The 24,450-nt window shown below is 36.1% G+C and overlaps 1 protein-coding gene across 1 annotated transcript in view; it reads right to left on the bottom strand.

Annotated features, from left to right (window-relative positions):
• The window catches only part of Cped1 (cadherin-like and PC-esterase domain containing 1), a 241,432-nt gene that overhangs the window by 114,702 nt on the left and 102,280 nt on the right, over positions 1-24,450 (bottom strand). The window contains exons 7-13 of the mRNA XM_013019900.1: positions 14,642-14,784; positions 13,476-13,548; positions 11,928-12,095; positions 10,537-10,632; positions 8,631-8,800; positions 4,635-4,705; positions 4,204-4,254 (exon numbers count right to left, since the gene is read on the bottom strand). Of these exons, the coding sequence (XP_012875354.1) occupies positions 4,204-4,254; positions 4,635-4,705; positions 8,631-8,800; positions 10,537-10,632; positions 11,928-12,095; positions 13,476-13,548; positions 14,642-14,784 (772 nt within the window). The remainder of the gene's footprint in view (positions 1-4,203; positions 4,255-4,634; positions 4,706-8,630; positions 8,801-10,536; positions 10,633-11,927; positions 12,096-13,475; positions 13,549-14,641; positions 14,785-24,450) is intronic.

A 24,450-nucleotide genomic window follows, 5' to 3' on the forward strand; every position in this document is an offset into this window, starting at 1 on the left:
AAATAAAAAATGGTGAGATCTTTTTTTGGATAATTATTTCTGGGACTTGAATTTAGGTCCTCCCATTGGCTCAACTTGCTTGCCCGTGAGTGATGTCCTACCACTTGAACCGCACAGCCAATTAAAAAAATTGTTTTTCTGGTTATTTTGGAGATGAAGTCTCAACATTTCTGCCCTGATTAACTGAGAGCCATAATCCTCCAGCTCCCAGCTGCCTGAGTAGCGATAATTACCGGTGTGAGCCAATGGCACCTGGCTTTAATTTCTTCAACTGTTTCAGTGATCACTGTCCACTCAGCACCTGGTTAGAGAGGGTGTGTGGCTTCAGCTGGATTTTCAATTTTCTAGATCTACCATGTACCAGCCATTGACTTTAGCTAGTTTTATACAGTACTTTTTTCCCTCAGCCCTTGAAAGTTAAAAGGCAATGTCTCTCCTGTGGGTTGATAACATGTTCACAATATTTGTGGCAAACATCAAACTGGGTGAATGGGTGCAATGACTCTTCAGGGTGGTGCCAGTAGGAAACCAGCAGGCAATGAGGAAGGAAAATGTCTTCCAGGGAAGTGTCACTAAAGTGCTATTCGGTTGATACACAAGCAGCAGGGTGGAATAATGAATGTGACTCCAGGAATACACCAAACACTCAGATAGAAGCATCCGCCCTGGTATCCATCGCTCCCAGGCCAATCTCAACATGGAAAAAATGTGCTGAAGTATCAGAAGGATATCCTACATGCTACTCAAACTCATTTGAGTCTAGAATATGACATGATACCACTGACTCAAAGACACCAAAAAACAAATCTTTCTCCCTGATAGTGTAATGCATAAAGCAGTAGCGCCATGGGAAAAGAAAAAAGGAAAATAGCTTTTCTGGCAGATACAGCACCCATTGTTAAATTGTATTCATTGTTAATGTGTAGAATACATAAATAACCCACGAGTATAGTAAAATATTTTTCAGTAAAACAGCTACAACCCTTTTGTTTCATAATTTCCTTTTTTCTTTTTTCCATCAGTTCCTTTTAATAACCAACAAAATTTCAGCACAAATATAGAAAATTCTATAGAATCAGAAAAATAGGCTATATCTATAATTTTATTATTCATACTAGCTCCTGATTTTTTTATGAAAGAAGAGGGGAAAATACATCAAGGATGGGCACTGCTTTATCACAACTCATTCTGTGAGGCTCATAGCTTTTGATTCAGATTCAGATAATACATTCATTTATTTCTCTTTCTTCCCCTTTCCCTCCCTTCTTCCCTCCCTCCCTCCCTCCCTCCCTCCCTCCCTCCTTCCCTTCCTTCCTTCCTTCCTTTCTTTCTTTCATTGTTACAGTTCTTGGGTTTGAACTGAAGCCCTCCAACTTGCTAGGCAGGTGCTCTCCTGTTAAGCCAACCTTTAGATCTTTTGTTCGCCAGTTGTTGTTTTCTTTTTGATAGTGTCCTGCTTCCTGCCCACTCAGGTGCCTAGACAATGATCAGCCTATTTTAGGCTTCCAATGTAGTTGACCTGACAGGAGATCACCACTACTATCTGTTGCTTTCCATTGAGATAAATATATACAATATAATTATTATATATTTATATATGATATATATAGATAGATTATAGTCAAATATTCACTGTGCTCAGCTGTGGGTTGAGGGGTGAGGGTCTTGTGAACTTCATTACTTGGGCTGGCCTCAATCCATTATCCTTCGGTTCTCAGCACCCAAAGTGACTAGGCTTACAATATGAGTCTCTACAAGTATTCTAATATGCTGCATTCTCTTCTTCCCTCCAATATATTCTATTAGGTCCAGGATAGTAGAAAAACTCAGTAAAAATAGGATGTTATGAATCATGAGATTTGATCCAAATGGATGCTGTGAAGCCAACATGACATTAGATAGGCTAGATTGGAGCATGCAGGAGCATGCACTGTGTTGTGGAGAGTACCATTGCCTAGCCATGAAGGAATACAAATACTTGCACTGTGCCTTTGTGCTAAAAAAAGAAACACTAAATGAATAACAATGCAATAACTTTTTCTTCAGAATCCTAGGTGACATGTTATAAAAATGCACTGAGAATTGATTTCCTGCCATGTACAATTTTAACATTTCTTTAATATTTGCCTTATTGTCACAGTGTTGATGAGGCGTGTACCCATTATAAACTGACCCACCGCCCAACATGAAGTGAAATAAGTGTGCAATTATTTTCGTGGCTAAGATTGTAGCAAATGCATTTTTTTTCCTTTTTCTCTAAGAAATGACTTCAGGAGCTCTCCACCTGTGTCACGGGTGCAGCGTGACAGACTCCTGCTTGCAAGTTGATTTGGCTCTGACATCATCTTTAAGTGAATCATCAGACTCGCTGCCTACAAACACCTGGTGTTTCCTTGGCATCTTTCCCAGCCAAGTCTACACTTGTCTCAGTCCAGCATACCTTAGATCTACAGAGACCCAACATGAGGGGCTATGGCAGCAGGCTGCTTATTTGGCAAGTATACATGGGAAATTGTGTGTGAAGTTTTGGTTGCTCTTTGTGGATTTCTTTTAGACATTGAATAGTTTATTGCTTTCTTGAGGGATAATCGTAACTCACATTGAATAATAAGAACACCCTAAACTCTCAAGGATGACCCCACCTATTTTTAGCTATCATTGTTCATTTTTATAATCTGATATCATACTATTAAAGGAGGAAGATGAGTTTTGTAGATCCAGGTCTAGACTTATTAATATGAAAATGTTGAAGAGCTATCCAACATATTCACTTCATGTGTACCTCATTACCCAGGAACTGAAAAAAAAGATGACCAGTGCCATTCTTATTTCAAAACGAGAATGAAGGAGCCCCCAGTGACGTAAGTTTGGGTTTTTTTGCCATTTCAAATTTAACCTAGGGCTTGTCACAGCAGACAGATACTCATTCTATTTAAATATGTCTACTGCTATCAATTTACAGGTCTATATGTATTGTCAAAACATGCTTCAAAAATTAATCTTTCACAAATAAAGTCAATTCCAATAAAACTAAAAATTAATGTTGGAATAAAATGAATGTACTAGCTGGGTGCCGGTGGCTCACGCCTGTAATCCTAGCTACTCAGGAGGCTGAGATCTGAGGATAGCTGTTCAAAGCCAGCCCAGGCAGGAAAGTCTGTGAGACTCTTATCTCCAATAAACCACTCAGGAAACTGGAAGTGGCACAGTGGCTCAAAATGTAGAGAGCTTGCCTTGAGCTGAAGAGCTGAGGGACAGCATTCAGGTCCCAGAGTTCAAACCCCACAACCCACCAAAAAAAAAAAAAAAAGAGAATGTACTTAGCCTTACTCAGAATGAATAAACTTAGTTTTAAATTTAAGTATGTACACACATACAATGCATTTGTTCTTTTACTATGTCTTAGTAAAAACATAAGATGTTCAAGAAAATATATTTATAACTTGAGAAAAAAACTCTCTCACTTGTTTTAAAGAAAAGTCTACTCCAACTCTAGTATTCTGAATCTTATAACCACATGACAAGAAATAAATCACTTCTGGATGGTGAGCTCTTTAAAGATCAATGTACAAAGCCAATGTGCCAAACTTTTCCTTGAACATAAAGCCTGGGAACCTCAAAGGTCTCGGAATAAATTTGGGAAGCACTCTACTAAAATACTAAATCAAAGCAAACTGATCAAACTGCACAAAAAAAAAGCAGAACAGAAAAGAACAGGACATAGACATGGCTGGGCAGAGGTGGTTCATGCCTGTAATCCTAGTTATTCAGAAAATGAAGATTCTAGCTAGTCCAGGCGAGTCTAGAGAAAAAAGTTCCAACCAATAAAGCTGAGTGTGTTGGTGCTTGCCTGTCATTTCAGCTACTTGCAAAAAATAAATAGGAAAACCATGGTTCAGATGGTCAAAGAATAAATATGAGACCCTAGAGGAAAACTAACTACAGCCAAAAGGGCAGCAGGCACAGCTCAAGTGGTAGAGCAATTCCCTAAACTCAAAAGTCCAGCATTGATACAAACAAAATGAGCTAAAAACTGAAAAATATTATGCAAACTGACAGATACATTGACCCAATCATAAATATGGTAACTTCTCAAAATTCAGTTAAAACAAGTTATAAGCCTAAAGATTGCCAATGATGATAAAATAATTCTATTTCAAGCAGGAAAGCTTAGAATGCTGAAATGCTTTAAATTCTACTCACCATTGTTGCAATGTATATCTTTATTTTCATTAAAAACTTGAGGAACTTCAGCTAAAAAAACAAATATAAATTACTAAAATAACTGTTAATTCAACTTTTAATTATCTTATGTTTTAGTTATCTCAAAAAGCAATTCATTAGTGCACACCTTTTATTTTCCTCTTATTACATCAGGGAGCAAAATCAGTAAAGCTGACTTCTATAATAAATATTCAAGCAAAGTTATTTGACTCAAAGCTCAGATGAGTGCTTTTTCAGGAATAAAAAAATAAAGGGAACAAATGAATGGGGTGAATGTCATCAATGGCCTGCAGATGATCCATGCTTAGTTTTCATTTTCTATTGCTAATGAAACTAAACATTTTTTATATTTTGACCAGGAAATGCTTATTTTTATATGTTGGACTGACTGGGGGGGGGAGTGCTTTTACCTTTTTCATTTTCAGTTGCATCAAATAGCACTTGTGGTTTTTCAATATTCGCATCTTCTGTGAAAGAATTCCTGCAAATACAACGTCAGACAACTCTGGATCAATGATGTGAACAAAATGAAAATTAATCATAGAAATTACATGAAGCACACTGAGAGGGTATAGTTGTTTGAATAAAGGCAGAAAATCACTCTGGATTTCATTCCTCAAAGCTGGCAATTTGGCCTCCAACAAGGTGGGTGGACCTCCCCATCATCTGTAATCAAGAGAAGCCCATTTGAAGAGAACCAGGGCAAACAGGCATGCTGTAGTCCAACTCTGTAGCAGCCTCTGGAAGCCTGGATTCAACAGAAATGATTCAAGAGCACACATCCTTATCAGTATCTTTGGCAAATGTTCCATAGCTTGGAAGCAAAACAATGCCTAGAACCTCTGAGAACATATCCCAGATTGCCAGGAGCAAATGCCAAGGCTTCTATCCTTAAACTCTGATAATCACTGGTGAGTGGTAAAGTTAGTCATATCTTGGTGTGTTCACTTCATCTTCTCTGTTATGTAACTAACTAAAAGCTTGGGCAGAGTGCCTTTAAATCGTTAAATCTGCCCCTGATATTAGATAACACAGGATATGATGGTCTCCCAACTGCTGACATGATTTCCATGTGCTGATACGAATTTTTTCTTTTTATTCCCCTAAATGGGGATAATGGTACCATGTACCTTGTAGCATTACCTTGTAGGGTTACTACAGAATTATATAAAATTCTCTGTGTTACAGAACATTCTATACATTTTTATTGCACTGGACCTTGTAAAGAATAGTGTATCAAAACAAAGATAAATTTGGTACATTCAATTTCTTTACCATATAAATATAACCATCAAACAAGAAATAAAGGATGAGACAAATTAAATACAGTGCTAATGCCAGAAGGTGTGATGATTTTTATTGCTGTTTCTCTTAAAAGTCTTTATTTTCTTTGCTATGTACACAGAAGTAGAAATTAAAGTAATGATGTCTACGATTTATTTTAGAAAAGTTTCCCTCCCCGCCCCCCACAAAATGAGAAAATGGATTGAGCAAGGATGGTGTAAGATATGGCTATTTTGATTGATGCTGTTTTTGTTTTTTAAGAGATATTGAAATAGAACCCAGTTCATCAAGCATGGTAGGAAAATACTTTCCCAGTGAGCTATGTTAGGTTGAAGTCCAACTGGGAGCCAGTTGGGAGCCAAGCCAAATTAAAAATAAAATTCTTAGAATTTCCATCAAGAAAAGAGAATTCTTCAGGAGAATCTCTTAAAAACAATACAAACCTGAGGTGCACATAAACTGAATTTTGGAAACATTACTATCTTATTGAAGGAGACATTTTGCATACAAAGCCATCTTGCAGTGATTTCTTGGGTAGTTTTGAGAATAAATTTGTTTTTGGAAAACCTTTCCTTAGAGCAAAGTATATATGCAACTTTCTTTCCTGCTAGATTAGCAGATGGTGCACAAATGCTTGTTTTAAGATTTCCCTTCCACTCAGATTTATTCCAGTTCCTCTGAAGTGTGAGCCTTGGGGCACACACAGAACTGTTACCTATAACTATTGTTTTCCTGACTTTCATCACTTCATTGCTCTAAACAAATGGTCTTTATTTTAAAGGATAGATCAAATCATTAGATCCTTGAGTAAATATGAGTATGTAAAACTGTTACATACTGTTACATAACAAAATGGAGGTGACCATCATGAAGAGTAGCAGTGACTTCTTTGACTGCTTGTGGTACTGGAAGAAAGCACTGGACCATGGGTGAAGGACAGGGTCCTCATCCCAACTTACTGTGTGTTAGCTGCATCTTTGAACAATCTATCTTTCTAGAACCACTCTTTCCTCACTTAGACGATGTATATTGTAGGTGAATTGTTATTGTTATTAATTCAAATTGAGCTTTGGGGTTTTTTTTGTTGGACGCATTCTAGGAGCATTTTTATATGAACCACGTCTCCAGCTTTGCTTTTGGTTATTTTTCAGATAGAGTTTTGCACACTTGCTTAGGTTAGCTTCAAGCCATGATCCTCCTTCCTACACCTCCAGCTTAAACTGGGATTGCATGAATGCAAAACCAAATTCTGCTTTTTATTGTTTTGTTGGTGATCATGGAATTAAACCCAGAACCTTGTACATGCTGGGCAAGCACTAAATTACATCCCCAGTTATCTGCCTTATTTGTGAAAATAGGGTCTCTCTAGCTTTTTTGCCCATGGTGGCTTTGAACTGCCATCATCCCAATCTCTGCCTCCTGACTTGCCATCTGCAGGCACAAATTACTGAAGTTAGCCTCCTGATAGCTTTTTGATCAGTGTTAAAATAGATAAGGCTTTCAAATATGTTCTACTTTTCTTACAAAATAGTATATACAGGCTAAAGTGACTGTGAAATCGTCTAGCAAAACACAAATAGAAGTGTATGATATTTCCAGCCTCCCTGTGATATTCATGGAAACTGTCTTATATAATTCTACTGGCAATATGTATGACAGGTGGGATCATCCATATGCTACAGATGAGGAAACAGTTTTACTAAGCTCAGAACCTTTCCTACTATAATTAATACATTTTACTCAAGTCTGAACTGATCAAAATAAAAAGTTCTGCTCCTTTGTAATTATACTGAATACTGACCATTATTACCAAATTACCATTTTGCATAGTAATCTGATCTTCTGGTTTTCTGATCTGTGCATTGCTTAACTTTACAGCGTATGTGGTGCTTAAGCAAACTTGGTGGGAAACAAATGTTCAAAAGCTTGCAGATCTCAGGGGAACTTATTCCAAGTTAAAAACAATACTTAAATAGGATCCTTGGGAAATCAAATGTGCTCCTCTCATATCTTAATAATGAATGAGACACTCTTGGATTATCTAAGTACAAACTAAAAACAAAGTGGTTTTGAGCTATATTATTTAAAACATAATATCCAAGCCCATGAACAATCCCTTCTGTCAGGACTATTATTTGTAATATTTAAGGCCAAATTCATAAAGCAGTGACAATGAAAATGAATTCAGATCCTGGGAGACAGCCAAAGAACTCTTAGTATATGTGATTATTTGTGTTCTTGAGAGAGAGAGAGAGAGAGAGAGAGAGAGAGAGAGATTCTTATTGAACCATATTCACCATCTCCTGGAGCAGAAGAAGATGAAACATTAGCCAATAGAATGGAGGTCATTCCCAAGGGGGACTGCGAGAGATGTAAATGAGTGTGGCATGTCCATTACTCTTTCATCTCCCTCAGAGGCTTAGATTTAATTCTGTTTTCCTGGCAGTAGAAAAGTCAAATGCTCCCTTAATTCCATCCTTACAAAAGAATGGATGCCCTGATTTTTTGCCAACTACTTGGAGCAATAATATCTTACCTGGCTCATCTGCCTCTCATTCCCTTCGTCTTACCTCTCATTAGGAAGGAAGAGGGGATCTAAAATCCTTCTTAAAACCAGAACATATATGTGCATACACATATATACGATTTTCCAAAAATTAAGTTCATGCCTTCAAGACCCTCAAATATGTGTGTGTGTGTATATATATATATATATATATATATATACATACATACATATATTATATATATATAATGCTTACTCATCAGGCTCTACTCTGACTGATAATCCATATTTTTTTTAAAAATCACCTAATTCTTTCTGCCAAATGCTTCCACAATGCATGGGAAGAAACTGAATTGAAACTTTCCATTTTAAAAATTACTCTCTAGTGGAGTCAAATCTTGGCCTGAAAATCTGTTGGATATATTTTTGTTGTCATGTTTGAAGTTCACTAGCATCAATAAGGTTTCAGTGCCTTAATGTCATTCATTCTTCAGAGCATAGATTTGGGGATGTACTTCCTTTTTTCTGTTTTCTTTAATGTAGGAAAAGCTTTTTGAAATAAATCTTTAGAGATTTTTTTTTGGATGGCACAATTCTACATTTGTGGCTATCTTACCATTCTAGTGGATGGAGCTGTACTTTTTTATTCATGAGCCAAAATTGTTCAAATACATTTAAAAGTGACGAGTATCGGGCCAGGACTGAACCAGGTTTTCCCATGGAACTTTCTGTATCATAAAAGTCACGAATCACAGATTGAGTCCCCGGAGTGGTAGGTGGGAAGAGCTGAGAAGAAATTTCAAACACAAAATGCCATCAGAGCTGTTGAAAAGTAAATTGAAAATGCAATCCAATGAGGAATTTAGTTAAATATTTTCAAAACTCAGAGATAGACTCAAAATCCATTGGCTAGTACCATATACTAGTTTTCTGTGCAACTGCGAAGGTAAATGCCACTAATTTTTCTGACAATCATATTTTCAAATGAGATGAGTTTGCTTTTCCTTCATTGAGTGATTTCTCCTTCCTGGAATGGTTATCTACAAACAGCTAAAGTAACAGGGAGACAGGCAGCTGGAAATGCAGGGTGAACTCTTTTTGTGTTACAGGTGATTAATGTTACATCTCACAGGCATTACATTTCACAAAAAGAGATCCATAGACATCTAGTTTCTATTCTGAGAGATAGGAAAATGAGATCTTCCCATGTGCCTGAAAAGTAATTGCTTAGTGTTTTTAATGCCAAGAGATAACCTTGATGTTCACAGTATCTTCAACAATAAATGCATGAAAGGTGAGTTTCTTTGATTAGCTCTCCATAGTATTAGCCAGATTAAATGAATGTACCATTTGTTATTCATAAATTAATTGTGATGATAGATATATCAATTAAATTACATTTGGATAAATAAGCTTAATTCAAACCCTCTATAATGTGGGACTAAATTATAAAATTAAATGCCAAATATTCCTTAATTAACTTAGTAAACTGGTTGTAATTCATAAAAGTAGTGAAATAAACATAGATTTAAAAAATAAGTAAAATAAATGCTTGAATCAAACATCAGATTCCCAATGAATTGTTAATAAACCTAAAATGCTACTTTAAATCACATTTTATTAAAAAAAATTAGGTGAAAAGTGAAAAAAAACATATTCTATCCAAGGGCATAGTGAAAATGCATATGGGCTTTCACATGTAATAAATTATCCTTTGATCCTGACCAGTAAGTCAACAGGACTCCAGAAAATACATAAAAGACAAAACATGCACTTTAAAGGTCCAAAATAGTAAAAGTTGTTTATAGTTATTACATTTTTTTCTGCTTTGCTATTTGCTAGAGTTACAACAAATTAAGATTCACACAGTTTTTTAAAATCCTGTTATGTTAGCTGGGCACTGGTGGCTCACACCTGTAATCCTAGCTACTAAGGAGGCTGAGATCTGAGGATCACAGTTCAAAGCTAACCAGGCAGCCAAGTCCCTAAGACTCTCATCTCCAATAAACCACCAGAAAACCGGAAGTGGTGCTGTGGCTCAAGTGGTAGAGCACTTGCCTTGAGCTGAAGAGCTGAGGGATAGTACCCAGGCCCAGAGTTCAAGCCTCATGACCCCCCCCCAAAAAATCCTGTTATGTTCATTATGTTTTGTTTTACTCAAAGTTAAAAGGTTTAAGCAGTAGAAAATATTGGTTTCATGTAAATGTCCCAAAGATAAAAAAATCAAACTTCTTTAGAACAAAATGACAATATTTTCTCACTTGAGAACGGTACAATTCTGGCAGCTATAAGAATTCCATGTTTAATTTTACCTTCAACGTGTCATATTATTGACAAACTCCTAAAGAATAAAGGTCTTGCTCATTTTACTATTTCTGTCTCTGAAAGGAAGAATAAAGTAGACAAAAGATTGCTATTTTGCAAAGAAATATCTTTGTCTAGTTGAAGTCAAAAGCAGATAGTCACTGATCTACTATAAACCCAGCTAGCAAAAGGAGTAAAAAATGCCATTCTGGTTTTACCAGTTGGAATTGTCCCAGACTTTCAAGTTCCTTTACAAACGTCATAACTGAGGTAATTTCCTCAAAAGATAAACATTCCTTTTGATAGTTTTCACCCTGTGTTGGGGAGATAAAAAAATAATTGTTAAAAAAAGTTAAATCATCTTTATCCAGTGTCTTTCCACTTCATAAGCCACTTTATTTTTGAACTCTATAAAGAGCTAAGCTAATTATTTTTTCATGAAGCATGGGAATTTTAACTTGTCACAATTCTATCTGATTACAAGAAAACACAATTTGCAAGGTAAACCTGGGTGAAATAGCTCAATAATGCTTTGGAAGAAAGGGTAGGGAGGTAAGCACAGGAAGACAGACTGTTTGGGAAAATAGGGTGGGTTTCCTCTGGCCTATAGGGATCTACTGGTGAGAGAGCTCTAAATGAGTGTGTCTCCATAGGAACCCACCCAGGTGGGGGTGTTAACTGCTATGGAGTTTCATTGACTCTAGCAAGCAGATCTTGCCAATCCATACTCTGCTACATTCATTTCTTTTCCAGCTCATTACTGAGAGAAGGATGGATACTCTATAGAGAGAAGACTGTGATTGATGTAAAAGTATCAATACCATTTTATACTCTTCCAAACTCTGCAAATACGGGTTTTGAAACAGAAAAAGTATGCAAGGAACAATATGCTGTTAACCTTTACAATTGTCTGTGTCTTTATGTGTGGGGCCTGAACTTGGGGCCTTGATATTGTCCCTGATCTTTTGCTCAAGACTAGAGCTCTACCCTTGAGCCGCAGCTACATTTCTGCCTCTTTTTAATTTTTTGGTAGTTAATTGGAGAAAAAAGTCTCAGGGACTTTGTTGCCAGGGCTGACTTTGAACCATGATCCTCACATCTCAGCTTCCTGAGTAGTTAGGATTACTGGTACTTGGCTCTAGAATATTTTTTTTAATGTATCAAGAAGACTGTGCTTCTAAAACACCACATCCTAAATATCAGCATCTAGCCAAACATGTGAACAGTTATGAGTGTTTTAAATACTCTCTGTTATTATATCATATAAACTGTTGTCAATCCTGAGTACTCTCAATTTTTCTATGCTACCTTCAAAATCTTCTAACATTTCTTTTAAAGCATTTAATGTATAATATGTGTTAATTGTAATATCCAAAAGCATTCTTTCAGAACTATGAGCTGCTTCACTTCATTTTCAATAAATATTTTTATTCCAGCAATTCTTTTGCACAATTTCAAAATAATGTTGGTCCTTAAGTCAGAAAAAATAAGAGGTATTATATAAAATAATAATAATTTCAAATACATGATCAAATTGTTTGAACCATAAAAATAACATTCCACATAATGACTTGAAGAGGTATTTTTCAGTTCAAAAACAGACACTTACCTTAAATACACCTGATCTATAAAGTTTTTGAAATATCTCAGAAAATATGAAAGGTGTAGAATCATTGGAGAAAAGAAAATTGAAAGTATCTTTTAAAAGGAATTCTTCAATATATTGGTCCTCAAAATTCATATTGTCACCATCTTGAAAATGTAAATATTCATGTACCTTTGAAAGAATAAAAAAGCATAGCAACTATGTTCAAGTGGTATCAAATACAGTGGTATTACTTCTGAGACATAATGTATTTCCTGTTGGATTGTAGATCAGAACTGACATCTAGTGGTCTTTTTGGAGGTCAACAGTTTTATAAATGGAAGTAATATTCCTTGAAAAATACAATTCTTTAATGCATGAATCTTAATACTGAATCATATTAGTTTATCATGGCAACATTTACAATAGAATAATTTGTTCTTGAGTAATAGCAAACATATTGGTTCAAATATCCATTTGTGAAAGCACAATACTATTATGTGTGCAAAATAATGAATAAATGACCAGTAAAATGGTCATATCATAAATCTGAAAATTTATAGATAAATATTAAAGCTATTGAACTAAATTTCTATGACTTCTTTCTCTGTATTACAATTTGAAGGCTCATGTTATGTTAAGCTGCATTTTGGCTACTCATAACTTTATGGTATCCCTCTACTTTTCTTCCTACTCAGGAATCCAAAGTAAAGCTTGTTGTGTACTAATTAAATATTTCTTTCATTATGTCATGAGCATGGAAACTTATCATAGGAGAAAACATACTGAGAGAGGAGATCCAAAACAACTTTTATAATTCAAGGAAGAATGAGAATCTAAGGGTATAGACATATCTTCAAATTTCACTAGAAAAGCATTGAAAATAAACATAAAATTTTATATTTAATTTTTATGCAGGGCTGGGGATGGAAGCCAGGGTCTCCTAGCATGCTAGCACTCTACCACTTGAACCACAGCACCACTTCAGGTTTTTGAGTACTTAATTGGAGTTAAGAGTCTCAAGAGGACTTTCCTGCCCCAGCTGGTTTCGAACCACAATCCTTAGATCTCAACCTCCTGAGGAGCTAGGGTTACAGGCATGAGACACCCTGACACCAAGTTATTTTCTTTTTAGAACTTAAAGCATAAACCAATTTAAAATGCAATGTTTACAATGTAAAGAAAGCAGTTACCTTTCTCATAAGACCATTTAAGCACCCTGGATAATCGAAAATTTATTAACTGCATTGCTTTTCTCCCTTAATATCTGCTTTGTTTCGTATCATATTTACCGCATACATAATGATTAAACAACAGACAATTCCTGTTCATTGTATGGTACATGCAGTAAGGGTTGGAACCCAGAGATTCCTCACGTATTAATGAGTCCCCTGCACCAGAATGCAGAGAAGATTTTAATGGTGTTAGTGAAGGTTTCTATTTATCCATTGCTTAAACTAAGTGAAAGTCTGTCTGTCTCTCCCTCTCCCCCCTCTCTCTCCCCTCTATATCTCTCATCCCCTTCTTCCTGACCTCCCTCCACATTACTCAGGAGACCGCTGGCATACTCACCTGAAGAACTGTAGGGTACCTGAAACTGCTGTAACCAATATCAAAAGTTAAGAGCTGAAAACATAATCTACATCTGAAATGAAAAACACAAGGGAACATGAAAATACATTCTCTTTGCTACACTATTCTATGATGTTATATTGTTATATGTGTTATATTGTTACATTGTTGATAATTGTCATAGTTCAATTTCAATGTCTGTACTGATTTTTTTAGAAAGTGGTAGCTTGGATAATTGAAAATAACTTGTAATTCGTTCTTAGGTTGGGAATCTGTTTCATTTCTCACAGAAAATACAAATTTATCTAAGTTATTTCTAACATATTGAACTATCAATGAAGTTAGTCTAGGAAAATTTAAGCGTGGAGAAGAAAACTCTTCTACTGCTACATGATAGATCCCTTTTGACATATAAAGTATAATAATAAGTGTAATAAATTAAGGCACTTCTTTCTTTGAAAGAGTAGATGGAACACTTCCTTAGAACAAAGGCAATAAATTATAGGCAAATAAGCTGAGATAGGAGGCTACAAGTTATTGAATGTGGTTAAGAAAGGTTTATGTTTCCTTCATTGTGTTTTGAAGTCATTGATATAATTGAAAACAAAATTTATTATGTATAGGTAAAATTATACATAGCAAAAACAGTACCTATGATCACATTAGCTGAACATGAAAGGAAATTTAAATCTAAAAATTAACTCTGAAAACTTTTGTATTGCTTGTCACCACTATTTGGACACTAAAAGTGTTACATGCTCTAGTCTTAGGATTTATAACTTAGGTGCTATATATTTAGAAGATCATATTTACATAGAGACAAAATTTTCCAAAAACCTGTGATAATTGAGTTATTTGTTAATATGTTTTAACATATATATATATATATATATATATATTATATATATGTTGGTTGTGGGGCTTGAACTCTGGGCCTGGGCACTGTCCCTCAGCTCTTCAGCTCAAGGCCAGCGCTCCACAACTTGAGCCACAGCACCACTTCCAGTTTTCTGGTGGTTAATTGGAGATAAGAGTCACAGGAACTTTGCTGCTCGGGGTGGCTTTGAACTGCGATCCTCAGATCTCAGCCTCCTGAGTTGCTAGGATTACAGGCGTGAGCCACCAGTGCCCGGCTTAGAATATGGTTAAGTAAAATTGATTTTTACCTTTGGAAGGTCTTTGGTCCCAGATTAGAGGGTTCACTGACTGCTTCAGCTGCCAGCAGCAGTTTGCTAATTGCCTCCTTCATATTATCAAATGCCTGCAGTGGCGAACTGGCCTTCAGGAATGTCTCAAAAAACGTTTGCAGCTGCGGAAAAAAAAATGAACATGGTTCATATGGTGAAATACCAGTCTTTGTCTCTTCATGATTGTCAACCTGGATTAGTGTGAAAGAAGGGATCTTTTAGGATACATATATTTAAAAAAAAAAAAACCTCCTTACACAGGAAAAGTTAGATAACCTAAGGCTTATGAATATTTAGAATTTAAACTACAAGCTGAAAGGTTGAAATATGCTGTGATATAAATTACTTTGTCATTAGTGCTTGTGCTGCTTTATTTTTCTCATGTCAAATGTCTAATCATGGCCAGCACTGTGGAACACACAAGGATGTGGTCAGACCACAAAGCACTATTAATGAGGACATTGGATTTGGCTAACCACTCCTCTGAATCTTTGTGTTCTCTTTTATATTGTTTTCTTCATTATCCATTTCCTGCATGTATCAGAATGAAAATAGCTTTGGAAAGTTGCTTCTTCGTTGCATTTTTTCTGAGGGATCTATTCAACTAGACAAGAACCTAAAGGCATCAAGTGTGTTCTCATGTTTAAATTTAAGACTTCATGTGGATGCAGAGGAAAAGGCAGTTAAAGATATGAAGCCCATACCATTTTCTTACAAACACTGTTATATATCATAAATAGCTATTTATATTTGCTCAAACTCTCACAAAACAGAAAAACCTTTTGAGGAACTTTAACTTGAAGTGCAAGTCAATGTTTTAAATAAGCATAAAAACGTAGCTCATTTATTCACAGACTTTCTTGAGATCAACATACTCTTAAAAATGAGGAACAAAAAATATTTAGTGAGAAAACATACAGCAGGTGTTCTTTTAATTTATTTTGGAAGAACAGACTATATCTTATCAGATTTGCGTAAGATGGCAAAGTGTAAAACTTTTGTTGCTATGATAATGAAGGGTAAATATTGGTGCAAGTTGTCTAAGGAAAATTGTAACTGTATCTTTAAAATGTGCAAGCAAAATTCCCCCAAAATAAACACTGACTTCATAAACATCCCAGCTGAAACAGAAACCTAATGAGACTACACATTATGACTCTAGAACAGATCATCAGAACTTGGCAGTAGGGATGTTTTTCCATGTTACTAAGGAAAAGGCATATAGTAATTGTATAATTAAAAGAAAATAAATGAATGCTAACACTACAAAGTTTAACACCCTTGAATCAAAATAGAACAACATTGTGTTTCTTTAAATAAGTGTAACTCATCATACTTTATTCTGCTTTCTGTATGATTTTAAAGAAGATTATCAGAGATATAATTGTATTTTCCCATTTTAATGTTACCTGTACATTGGGGGTAAACAAAACAATGGGGTTGAAATTATCTGTGTTAACATGTAGACATAGCTGATTGGGAGTCAGATTACAACAGTGGAAGAGAGTAGTAAATTAATTCCTTATGTTACTCTGAATGTGGAAATGGTTGTTTTCTGTTTTTAAAATTTCTGACAGGAACAGCAAGCATTGACAAATATGCTACTCAGTTCATTCTTTCTGTTCAGCTTTCAGTGAGAATTCTACCCTGGGGAAAGCACTGTGGTCTGAGCCTTGGAGCCTGCGATGCATAGCACAATGCTAACTCAGACACGCTGGAGGCAGAAAGCCCAGGTTCAGATTTGGTTCTGTGGGATTAGTTCCTATTATGTAGAGTTATTTATTGAGTATAGTGGAAAGCAAGCTTCATATGCTAGAATAATACAGAGGTAGGTATATGCATTTTTTCTTAAATATTCATGATATATTTCTTAAATATATTATATATTAAATATATTTCATAAATATACATTATATATTTCTAAAATATTAATTATATTTCTTAAATATACATATAATATATACATATATATTTTAAGTCGTTGTACAAAGGGGTTTCAGTTCCACAAGTCAGATAGGAGTATAAATTATCAGTGTCTCTCTTTCCATTTTTCTCTTTCCATTTTTCTTCTCCATCCTACCTATCATATCTTTGCTACCTATGCATATTCTTTGAATATGAAGTCTGTTTACTCATCCTTCCTCCCTCCATTTGTGCACCTCCTCGCCTTCTCTTCTTCCCTCACTCCCCAACAAAACAAAACAAGTGTCAGCTTCCCTGTACTCTTTTGTTAAATGGCTCTTTAGCTGTTTAGAGGAGTTACACCATTAGGCTATAGCATCCTTTGATTAATTTGTTTCTGTATATTATTTATACAACCTTGAGTTTATGTATGTTTGTGTTCCACATTGGAGAAAGAATATATGCCATTTTGTCCCTTTAAGCCTGACTTACTTCACTAAATGTATTATTTTCTAGGTCCATCAATTTCCCTGCAAATAGCATTATATTACTATTTCTGATAGATGGGTAAAATTCATATATGTATATATATATACATGTATATATAGAGACCACATTCTACATATTTATATTGAATCATCAATTTCCAATAAGCCTACCAAATACACATACACAGCTATATTTCCTTTAACTACTTCACTTTCACTAAGTGGGAGATCTGTATGTGTCAGGTTACACTGAATGATGCTGTTCTGGTCAGGTTCTCTTGGTCAGTGCTGATGAATTCTGTACATCTCAATTTTCTATAGAGCATGGTGACAGAAGACACTGTGGGCTTGGTGATCTCATCAGATAATGTTAAATGGAGAATTTATTTAGTATTCATTCCACCCACAGTCAGCAACACCTGAAAAGCACATTTCACTTAAGAGTTGTCCTAATGCAAGCACAAATCCCTGACAGAGCAAGTTCACCTTGGCTGTTGATTTAAAATAATCATGCCACAAATGCACATTTTCAGTAGCCATCTCCCTCTCTGTAGAGTCACTTCCAATCAATGTCTCAGTTAAGGAAATGAGAAAGGACACATTCCTAAGGAATGCAATGCCTTGACAGTGAGATTGAAAACAAAATCCAAAACTTTTAATCTGACACTATTATAGACACTGTAAATTCCCCCACTTTGCTGTACAATAAACTCCAAATATAATACAAAGTAAATTGTACAGAAAATGACCTTGTAAGATCCTAGTTGTAAAATCAGGCAGCTAAAAACATCAATGTTTGTACTTGCATAAAATTCAGACAATAACAGCAAGGTATTTGCACTTTTATGACATTGATCCATTTGAGCCACTTTATTGACATATAACCTGGTGGTCCAAAATTATCAATTAAACATGAAAGGACATGAGAGCTGAGGACGAACTTAAAGGAAAGCTACGGCTGTGGATAGGATATCTTAAATACTTCCAAGTCCCTAATTACTGATTCTTCATCTTTGACACCTGTTCCCCTCCTGAGTTCTACCTCACCATTTCTCTCCATCCTCACATAAGTGAGTAGACGAATCACTCCCAGTGCCAACACATGCCACTCATTCTGTGTCAAATGTGATGACATTCATGTCTGCTTCTAAGATCTTTTAGGCCAGGAAACATCTCATTTGTCTTTGGGTTTGCAGTGCTTACACAACACAGGGGAAACAGTAAATGTCATTGAATAAATCATCCTACCTATGAAAATACAGAAAGTACAAGGATCTGGATGAAAGAAATTATTATTCCTTCTGGATGCCATAATTGTAAAACCTCATATTGGGCTGATGACGTAGCTTGCATCAGAGTAGAAGACCTGGAATTCTCAGTATTACTTCCCATACATACAATCCAAGCATGCATAGACTCAACCATATTTCTTTTTTGCTTCCGTGAGAAAAATGAAATACATTTTCTGAATGGGTTGTAATAATGTATTTTCACTGTTTGGGAGGATTTTTGAGTTAAAATTTTAATATAAGACAGAGGAAAAAGTTGAAAATTTTGGACTTTGGACTTTGATAATTGAGCAAGGTGGTACATGCCTGTAATCCCAGCACTCAAGAAGGAGAAGCAAGAGAATCACAAGTTCAAAGATAGGGTTGGCTACAAAATAAGATTCTGCCTCTAAAAGCCTCCCCCTCCAAAAAATAGTGTACTGTGTTTCGTGAAAGTCCAAAAGAACATTCCTTTTCTTCACTGGTTAGAAGTGTTAGAAAGAAGAATGGGCCAGAACAAAAGATAACTTTTCCCTGGCCCCATTTCTCAACTCTTGAAATACTACCAATGTTCTCTATGTGCATGGTGTCTCTGCTTCATCTCTTCATTATCTGTGAATATAGTTTGACCCTTGACTTTGTGTTTATTCATTTGCAAAGTGAAACAGCAAACATCATGCTTGAATGCTGAGAGCAGAGCACTGGATGCTGGACTATTAACCTAGGCAATGAGGGTCTCAGGTCACTGTCAATGCTCAAAAGGAAATACCCTTTAAAGGTCAATTTTGCTCATTGGTAGATCACCCAAATACATAGCCTCCAGTTTTCTATTTTCTTTGTCCAAATTAAGGGGGGCTAGGGAGGACATTCAAATCTCCTCAGTTTTAATGCCCCTAGAATTTAAGCTAATTGTTCTTAATGAATATTATTATTGACTTCTTTGGACTCAACAAGATCTCTTTATGTGTTCTAACCAATCTGTTCCTAACTTTTGGAAAAAAAAAGTGTGTGTGTGTGTGTGTGTGTGTGTGTGTGTGTGTGTGTGTGTGTGTGTACTGGTCAAGTGCTTGAATTTAAGGCCTGGGCCCTGTCCCTGAACTTCTTTTTGCTAAAGACTAGTGCTCTACCACTTGAGCCACAGTTTCATTTTTAGCTTTTCTAGTAGTTTCTTGGAGAGAAGAGTTTCATGAATGTTCTGTCTTCAACCCTCAGATCTCAGCCTCCAGAGTAGTTAGAATTAGGAGCATGAACCACGGGTCTGCTGCCTGGCAAAACTCTCATGAACTCTATCTAAAATATTCCAAATACCTCAGATTTTGTACCTGTCTATTTTGCATAAAAAGCTTTTCCCCCCCTTAAAACATGAAAACCTTCCTTTCACCAAACTGTTCTGTTTGCTTTCATAGCTTTGCTATGAGAACAAGGATGACACTTCTCTGTGTTTGCTTGATGAAGAAGCTGGGAGTGGACAGCACATATTCCTTGTCCAGGCTTCCACAGTTGGGATAAAGGCCACGGATATTGAAGCTTGTAGCCTGGCTGCAGAGCCTCGCCTGCTCTCCGGCCTTATATTGCTGACTGCACCATGCTTAGCAACGTGGACAGACTCCAAATGAAAGAAGAATGAATCATCCATGTTTTTACTGCTATGGAAAATACATTTGGAACTGTCCTAACTCTCAAGCACATGCCTTTACAACCACACAGCTAAAATATCAGCTCAAAACTTTGAGAATTGCTGGAGCCTTAATTACCTTTTGGAAATACTAAGATGTTTTGCAACTGAAATTGCCTAGATCAAGAAAAAAAGTCCTTGTTAAATCAAATGATTTCAGAATACAAATATTCTCATCATTTGTTTTACTTCATTGAAAATTGGCTTGCTTTAGGATATACCACAGAAAAACTGAACTAGCTGAACTTAAATTAGGATTCATTTTACTTGTTCCTTGGCATTAGATCAAAAATTCAATATTGAAATAAGTTTCATGCTTCCAGTGACATTAATTTTATTTGTTCATACTTCTGAATAATCTTATGCTTTAAACTATGTGTATTAAACTTGGAAATTCAGATTCTATGTGACTTAAGCAGTTTCTCAGAGGAAAATTGTGAATTCTACCACAAGACAATGAAAGAATCGATCAGAAGCAGGCTACAGTGCTACAAAAAGCTATGTGTAGGATAAAGAATTAACTATTTTCTTTGAATGGTGGTACCTTGATTGCATTATAGGAAACCTTTTCAGAGAACTGGAAGGTTTTCTTATTACCCCCTCTGGAATCTCTCAGGGGTGTATAAAGTAGCCAAGAGCATTCACAGAAAAGAGCAAAAGCAAAAGTTGTAAAGATTTTACTATTGAACTCTCTGCGTATATGCCCACTCATTTTCTTTATGTGAGTGCCATTGTTCGAACAGGTCACAACTTTTTCCATTAAAGTTAAAACACAAGCCTTTTTTAAGGCTTCAATAAAAGAAGATTTGAAAGCTTTCCATATTATTAATGGCCATATCTAGAAAATGACATTGAAATTGGTAATATTTGAGACAGGCAGTATAAATCCTCACAGATATTCTGTAATTGGCTGAAAGATCCTTGGTTCACTTTTGTACAAATACTCTCAGCAAAATAAGAGAGGAAAAAATGGAAAAGATTTCTGGGTATTTTATGCAGGTTATCTAACTTAGGTCTTGTTAAGTCTTATGGTCAAATAGAAATAAGAGGAAAATGCATTCATTATAAGAAATAATGGGTTCTCTTTCTACAATAATAGAGAAAATGATGGGATAATTAGCTTAATGTATGAGCTCCTCTAATGGATCAACACTACATTTATTACATCCCCCTGCTGTTTTCGGATAACTCTTTCATCTCAGTTATGCTGCTAAACTAAACAAAATTTGTTGCTTTATATGATATATGAAATGAGCATGTAACTATTATAAATAATTTAAAAGCTCATGATTAAGTATGTAGGTACCCAGAATGCTAGTCTTCTTTACCTCAAATCAGTGCTTTCCTGTGCACTGAGAAGTCACACAGAGTTCCCTAAAACTGACCATTTCCTTTTCCATTGTTCCTGAAGCATCTTTACAAAATTCAATTTGAGTCATGCACTAACGCTACTCATGAAGCACAGAAATCCCAGTACTCAAGGACAAAATAGTATTAAAAACAAAAACAAATAAACAAACAAAAAATAGTTCTTTTACCGTTTTGCTATAAATTCATTGCTTTATGTGAGAACTCAACAAGTATCAATAAAGCTCTTAAATATTGTTCAACTAATAAAAAGCCTAATTGCTCATCCAGTCTTATGTCATATAACCAAAACCTTTTATTTGCATATGGGAAAACAAACTGGAATTTCAAGACACCTAACTTACAGATATCTTGGTTTAACTGTAATGCCTTGGTTTAACTGAATGAAAGCCAAAACTCAAAGACATTTGCAAAGAAATGTCAGGGAAGAATGCCTCTAGGTTTTGCAATTGTCCCACAAACTTTGGGAAATAGACCCACACTTACTTTTACCAGAAGTGTTTTCAAGCAATTTTCCCCCAATTGATTTGGTAAGCATGTGATAAGGTGAAGAGCAAACCTGAATGTAGAGAGCAAGCCTCAGCCATGGAGCTCTGTGTCATCTCTCCACCTGAGGAAATGCACCTGATTTCTTGGCACTGCAAGTTATCCAGGAGTAATAAGACAGACTCTATTCCCTGGAACTCTGAATTTGATTCCTTGCTGTTTTTCATGAGTGTTGGCACCTTTGCTAGATCATAGCTCTTCATTTCCTCACCTAGAATGGGTATGAATATATCACTCTATCTTAAATTCCTTAAAAGTTTCGAATGGGACCACCCCTAAGAATATGTTCAGAAGTATAAAATGACAAGCATTTTGTATTTAATGTTCCATAAAATTCAAGTGGGCTTTGATTCTTAAGATACCATGTCTGCTCTCAACCACTCCACACGACCTCACATTCCCTCCCCTTCCCCCCCCCCCGCCCCCGTTCTGTTCTCCTTCCTAGTCTCCAAATACATGAGAAAATCAGCTTAAAAGATGTTTCTTAATTCCTTTAGCTTGACTATGACAGAACATCAGTCCTAAACAATACAAGGGGAGGAAAGGCCTATTGTGACTCATGGTTTTGGAGGTTTCTCTCTGTGGTTACTTGGCTCTGTTGCTTCTGGGCTGTGGGGAGGCAGAACATTATGGTAGAAGCCTGTGGTGGGTCACACAAAGCTCTCCTCCTCATGAAAGTTGTGAAGGAGAGGGGATGAATAATGGGAGGGGGCAGAGAAAGAGGGAAGGAGATAGTAGGGAGGAGAAGCTAGGGACACAATTCAGTCTTCATGGGGACGCCCACTTAATGACCTACACTTCTCTACCTCCACCCTCCTTCTATAGTATCCACAGTCCCCATAGTCCATTCAGCCATTAACTCATCAGTGAATCAATCCATTGATAAGGTTGCAGGCCTCACCATTCAACCATCCTAGAACCCTGCTTTGCTGAGGCCAAGCCTTCAACACACAAGACTTTGGACATTCCAGGTTCAGATCCTAGTATGCCCTGGTACACCTGTCTTCAGGCCACACTACAATTCTCCAGCTTCCATCCACATCCACATTTTAGCTGAATGAAGAAGCCCATAGTGCCGAGACTGTAATGTATGCTTCTCCTTGTGTGGTTTCTGTCTTCCCCATCTTCCAAATCAGCCCATTTATCTTCCAGTTCACAATGGCTGGCATCCATTCTGTAAAATCAACCTCATTCTGTAAAATCAACCTCACTTTCCACATTAAGAACACGTCTCTCCTACTCTTTACTATCCTAGCAACTCAGAATGGCCTACTGAATTCCACCCTGTATTAGTTATAAATATGTATGTCTCACATGGATAAGTTCCATTACATTTAAAAAACTATTATTTCTCTGGGCCTCTCTGTACATTGCCAAACACATATTATATATCCTATAAACAGTTTTAGAATACAACTGAGCTGGATTAATTTTGAATGGTCACTGAAATATTCAATATTGCTTTCCCTTCTTTTTGGCTCCGAGATCAAATTTTAAAAGCAAACAAAACTTTATATACATGGCAGACAATGTAGGTTAAATGCATTAATTTTTCACCAACTTATTGTGAGGAAATCATCTTGTCTCTATACCTTCATTAGTAAAGGACATTCCTCCATTTGAAAAATCCTCCTATTCTAAGAATAAAACCATCAAGGAAGACACTATTCCCTTCTAATTTAAATACTTTCCTGTTTTGATATTTAAGTTTTACCCTGTCACAAAAATCTTTTTTCATTAGCATAGCAGTTTGAAAAGATCAAACAAACAAACACAAATCTTTTCAGCCTCCTGATATGCCCATCTCTTTGGTACCATACATCTAATTCCTAAGCTTCTAAGGTGGTGGTACCTTGAGGGTTTTCTTTTGGGTCCTGAATATCCAATACTATAGCCTCACATCAGTGATTTATTTTTCTCTCCTTAGAGTACAAATGTAATGGAATATTTGCTTATTGCTCAGCCTGAAAGGAGTCATCATTGTCCTATTCAGATTTTAAATCACATTTCTTTTTACTTTAACAGTAGCCCCTTGAAAGCATGAAGCTGAAATATATTTCTTTAGCATAATGTTTTCTTCTGTGCCTCCTGAGTAGAGATAATGATTTGACTCTAGGACTTGACTACTTATTCTTCATGTAGCTGAACCGGCAATCAAGCACACGGCTACATTCTCACTCTTTTCAAATATACCTGGGAAGAAATCTGGTAGAAATTATTCTACTAGAATTTTATACTCATGCATCTGTTTGAAATAGTCTTTCTTTTCAAAGGTGCTAAGGGGCCTTGAACTACTGGAATTTAGGCAAGCAGATCCCAAGCCTGGGAAAGTTGATATTAAGGAGGAGACATATTGTGGGTACATATACAGACACTAGAACTTCCATTTCCTGTTTTCAGTCCATTTCGGAAAAAATGTAAAGACCTACTTTATGGAGCTTGAAGAACTGGCTGCACAGGCTTGGGGAGAGAGAGAACAATTGTAAGAGACAGAGGGTGGAGTGAGAATCAGCAGGGAGTTCAGAGAATGGCCACATCCTG

Source organism: Dipodomys ordii, unplaced genomic scaffold, assembly GCF_000151885.1.
Source record: "Dipodomys ordii isolate 6190 unplaced genomic scaffold, Dord_2.0 Scaffold48, whole genome shotgun sequence".
Lineage (NCBI taxonomy): Eukaryota > Metazoa > Chordata > Mammalia > Rodentia > Heteromyidae > Dipodomys > Dipodomys ordii.